The sequence below is a fragment of the Bidens hawaiensis genome, unplaced genomic scaffold (genome assembly GCF_021521415.1).
Source record: "Bidens hawaiensis isolate Kalapana, Puna unplaced genomic scaffold, B.hawaiensis_p1.1 tig00046676_1, whole genome shotgun sequence".
NCBI classification, from domain to species: domain Eukaryota; kingdom Viridiplantae; phylum Streptophyta; class Magnoliopsida; order Asterales; family Asteraceae; genus Bidens; species Bidens hawaiensis.
The window spans coordinates 5,036-10,596 of NW_027498321.1; the positions used below are offsets into that span (position 1 = coordinate 5,036).

General features: G+C 35.8%; 1 protein-coding gene across 1 annotated transcript; it reads left to right on the forward strand.

The window, feature by feature from the left end:
- The first annotated feature begins 4,213 nt into the window (after positions 1–4,213).
- Positions 4,214–4,802, forward strand: LOC143596525 (pathogenesis-related protein PR-1-like). Its single transcript, XM_077075284.1, has one exon. It carries the CDS (start codon positions 4,214–4,216, stop codon positions 4,727–4,729), a length of 516 nt encoding a protein of 171 aa, XP_076931399.1. The 3' UTR covers positions 4,730–4,802.
- Positions 4,803–5,561: the final 759 nt, after the last annotated feature.

Sequence of the window (5,561 nt, forward strand, 5' to 3'; positions counted from 1 at the left end):
GGGCACACCGCACCACACTTGCTAATGCCTCTGCTACGTTGGGTCGAACCTAAGTAATGTCCGAAAGGGGATTATCTTGTGTATATTGGTAGTTGCTAAGTCCTCGATGTTGCGGTATCGCTGAGTGGTTTCGAGTAGAACTGGATGTTTATAATAGTAATTCAGACTTTCAGAACTTGGTTATTTCCTAAGCCACGATGGGCCGGGTCATAAGATACCCAATGGGATAACTAAGTATCAAAATGTTTTGTGTCAACGTGTTCACCAACATGTGTTGCTGACTTATTTTATAAATTGTTTTACATGTACTGAAGAATAGGTGTTTGGAGATGATGGATAGCCATTAGACAATCTGATGGCTCAAATAGGTGTTTTATTAAAATAATGTAAATTGTGGTTTTGTCATCCAAACACTTTTTGTACCAATCAACAGGTGTTTAATTCCGGTCTTTTGAATATAATAATATTTTAATCAAGTCTTCCTCTTTACCACTTTAAACTCGGATATATTTACAAAACAGGTACCAACTTGTGGGTCACACTCCTAGGCCCTAGATTGGAGTGTGACACAACGTCTGCCAAAACAACATGACTTCTACTCTGTTTAGACTAACTTTAAAGCAACACCTAGAAACTAATATCAAACCATTTAGTGATATGTTAAATGCATGTTAAGCGTGCGTATATAATCCCTAAATAACTCATAAGACGTGAATTTCCACCAAAATCTATATAACAGACACATAAAAGAATACACAAAACCATCATATCAGGTGACGTTTTCACAAAAGGTATTAGAAATATATGAGATTTACCTTAAAATAATTTAGGTACATAGATTATATATACGGTGTAAAAAGGACATGGAAAATAAAATCGTCCCGCAAAACCCATACGAAATAAACCCAAAGTAACCCCCAAATTCTGAAAATAATCCCCAATTTAACAGCAGTAGGTCAATTTCTCACAAAATAGTGCTAACAAACAGCTATGAATTAATTGTGAGATTTAAGCATCAGCCCTTACAAGTAACATGGAAACAAAATCAAAACTGAAAATTTGATAGAACAGAAAGAGGACCGCTAAAGTCAGACAAACGATTGAGAAGTATGATGAGCAGAAGATCGGAGTTGAGATGCTGAGCAAAAGAAGCGATTGGGCAATCCCACCACCATCGCCCCACAATTTGCCTAATTCCGTCGTTGCTATCTCTCTCTATCTCTCATGTAAAATGTAAGCAAAGTGAAGCCCTAATCAACGGGATTGAATTGCAGACCTTCATGGGCTAAAACATGTTTTTCAAATAACACAAAGGACTATTTATGTAAAGTCCTAAAGTATACTGTAGCATGCGATTTGCTTTTATATATAGTATAATTGGTCAATCTATAGTAACTTATTCTTTCAATAGTCACTAAGCATCAATAGCAACTTAAGCGATAAGAGTAACTTAGTTACTCCGAAAGGAGTTCTGGCCGAAAGATGTAACTATTGATGGTAATAGAACAACTGCCAACCGTTTTCGGGGCAAACAACATAACATCTCATGAAGTGTTGTATAGTTTTAAATTAAACTTTATGATGATTCCCTACCTATGAAAGAAAGGCTTGTTTCAACATTTTTTTTTACTTAACTACACAATTGGTGCCTAACGTTTCATGAAAGTAACAACATTGGGTATTAACATTTAAAAGTCACATGTTTAGGTATTCAACTTTCAATTTTGTAACAAAGTTGGATACTAAGTCTAACATCCGTTATAAACTTAACAGAATGGGAGTTATGTGAAAAAAAAACTAAGGGTAATCTTGTCATTACACCTTTAACCCATACTAAGATAAGCTGCTTCTTCACTCCATGTTTGTAATACATAGAAGACATAAAGACACGATTAGGGCAAACGAAGAACAATGGGAACGTGGGTAATCAGGACAAAGTTTCAAAATTTTAAATTTGGCATGGCTTACGGTACGTAATTTCGGTAATGATATGCTCTTTAGATAACCAAACTTTTTTTTTATTGAAAACCGTATTTTTTATTTTTTGGTTTAAGCCTTCATCCAGAACCTTTTTCTATAATAATTCACCATGGTGGAGAATTTTCCATCAACAACTACCACAAAGTTTATGAAAGGGCAAGGTCAATTATGTGGATTTATTAGACATAAAAAGGTTCGGTATATTTTTGACTTCGATGACGTATTAAAAAAGTTAGTATACCATGACACTTACCAATGACTTTCGTCACATTCACGATTCTTTTCATTAGATAACCAAACTTTTTTTATGTCATTGAAGTAAAAAATGCAGAACCTTTCTATGTGATGAAATGTCATTGAAGTAAAAAAGTTAGTATACGTAACACTTTTTATTATGCATCCAACAAATTTATATAATTGACCTTGTCCCTTTCATAAACTTTGTGGTAGTTGCTGATGGAAAATTCTTTATCATGGTGAATTTTAATAGAAAAAAGCTCTGGATGAAGATCTGAACAAAAAAATAAAAAAAAATACGGTTTTCAATTTCATCTCACTATCAAGAACAAAGGGTCTAAATAGCATAACATTACCAAAATTATGTACCGTACGCCATGTCGAATTCAAAGTTTTGAAACTCTGTCCTAATTGCCCACTCGCCCATTGTTCTTCGTTTACCCTAATCTTGACTTTGTATCTTCTCTGTATTACAAACATGGAGTGAAGAAGAAGCAGTTGATACGCTAGTATGCGTTAAAGGTGTAATGACAAGATTTTCCTTAGTTTTTTTTTTCACATGACTCCCAATCTTTTAAGTTTTTAACGGATGTTAGACTTAGTACCCAACTTTGTTAGAAAATTGAAAGTTGAATACCTAAACAAGTAACTTTTAAATGTTAATACCCAATGTTGTTACTTTCATGAAACATTAGGCACCAATTATGTGGTTAAGTCTTTTTTTTTCATAGAAAATCATACTCGCTCTTTTTTAACTTCTAAATTATTCATCATCTAATTGAAATATCACACATTTTAAATACAATTAACAAAAGAAACGATTTAGTTTCCATTTTTTCTAATTTATATTAGTAGATTCTTTTATTAATTTTATAAAAATACACCTTTCAATCAATCTATATGGATCTGTTAAAAGAAAACCAATCATTATCACTTTATGATAAAATTATAGACTCCTTTGTCAAAGAATGAGAGCATCGTCAACTTTAACAACTGGCCACCGCAATTTGGAAAATTAAAAACTTTATGTTTCAATTATGAATTAGAAATATCTTATTTATAATTTCTTGTTTGGGAGAATTAGGCGGAGAATTGGGCGGAGAGATTTGAGGGTGGAGAATTAGGTTTCTCTTGTTTGGGAGAATTAGGCGGAGAATTGGGCGGAGAATTGGTTTTCTCTGAGAATTGGGTGTAGGCAAAAAGTAGAGAAATCCAATTCTCTCCATTTGGAAGAGAAATGGAATTCTCTCTGCTTCTAAATCGCGTCTCTGCTCTACTCCGTTCGCGTATGATGATGATGATGCTCCGACCGGCGATGGTGATGATGATGCCGACGTCCGGCACGGCGGCCGACGCCGCAGCCACGTCCGTTCGCGTCTCTGAGCCAAAACGAAACCCTAAATCGCGAGGCGGTGTTGCGAGGCGGAACCCTAAATCGCGGTGTTGATGTTGCGCGGCGATGATGATGACGCTCTACTCCGTTCGCGGTGTTGCGACGCGTCTCTGAGCCACCATTTCTCCACCATGATGATGCCGAGGCGGAACCCTAATCACGTCTCTGCTCCCGTTTCTCCACCCATTTCTCTATTGTACCAAACAAAGGAAATGATTGTCAATTCTCCACCCATTTCTATTTCTCTCCAATTCTATTTCTCTCCCATTTCTATTTCCATTTCTTCCCATTCTTTTTCTCTGTACCAAACACCCCCTAATAGCGAATAAATAAAAATTTTACGTAAAGAGTTTTTTAATTGAAAATGGTATTTGCTTGGCCTTTCAAAAATAAAGTTGAAAGAAACTTTAATATTTTACAAATAAAATAAACAATTTCATATTTAATCAACCTTTCATGTTCTAGAAGATAGCAATGTGACAATCATCACAGAACATGGATGACACCTAATTTTCGTTCTCCATCTAATATTTTATACAACAAAACATGCTACAAATGTAACAGTTTTCGTACTAAATTAAGAAATCCAAGGGTTCTGTTCCAATGTGGATTCCTAAAACTACTTCCATGATCTTGGTGTTCTTCTTTACCGTCCTCTTGCCAGGGTCAAATGCCATCCCACATCCAAGAAGACACTCGCATCATCTTATCAAAGACTTCATGCCTCTTCAAAATCGTGCCCGAGTCGCAATACATATGCCACCTCTAGTGTGGGACCGGCGTCTAGCACGTTATGCAAACATGTATGCTAGGCAGAGGCGGCAAGATTGCTTGTTGAAGCATTCCAACGGGCCGTATGGGGAGAACATCTTTTGGGGTAGTGGTAGTAGGTGGAACCCGTCTCAAGCGGCTGCCACATGGGTGTCGGAGGGGCGTTGGTACAACCACAAATCGAATTTGTGCAATCAAGGGAGGGAATGTGGGCATTACACGCAAATTGTGTGGAAGTCAAGTAGACGAATCGGGTGTGCTAGAGTGACTTGCTTTGGAGGTAGGGGTGTGTTCATGATTTGTAACTATGATCCTCCTGGAAACTATGTAGGTGAGAAGCCTTATTAAACAGTGGCTAATTTGTTGAATTGTGACGAATGTTTGATTCTTTTAGTGATGTATAAGTTAGTGTAATAAATATTGGGGATAACGTATCAACTACTAGTTAACTTCTAAATTCCAGCTTGTTTACAATATGTGAACACAAACATACATATCGATCATTCGCAGTATGACTAGATCGCAATTATAAACAATATATAAACTGTCTTGAAAAAAAATATTATAAACGACTTAAACTAATAAGCGACGGTTCGGTTATGATTATATGAAAACCAAAAATCATGATTATTTTCGGTTATACCTCTTTTCAAAACCGAAATGCACCATAAAGATCGACCTGAACTTCAAAGGAAAATCTCATCATACCTAGGAATTGAAGCGTATTGTGCTTGTTTGAATGTTTCTTATTGGATTTGTAGCTTATGTATTCAATGATAACTGAATGCTCTTTCATTAACAATATGTGCTAATTAAATACAGAATGCACTCCTTTGAAATATGAAATAATCACAACTATATGGAAACAAAATAATATATCTAAATATAATATTTTGACTTGTCATTCAAGTTGTGTTTGGATGTAACTGTGTGCATGACTAATAGGCCCCCACAAGATGAAGGATCGAATGGTTAGTCCAATATTGGATAAAAGGTTATGAAACCTTGGTCTTAGTAGCAGCTTAGTTAACGCATCAGCAATTTGGTCATCGCCAGATATATGAGTTACTCGTATAGTTCCTTGACGCACCTTTTCTTGTACAAAATTAAAGTCAATTGTGAGACGCTTCATGCATGAATGAAATACCGGATTAGCTGAGTAATGCGTGACACTCAAGTT

Bases quoted from the DNA above. Each gene is read 5' to 3' on its own strand.
- LOC143596525 (XM_077075284.1), top strand. From the start codon at position 4,214: ATGTGGATTCCTAAAACTACTTCCATGATCTTGGTGTTCTTCTTTACC.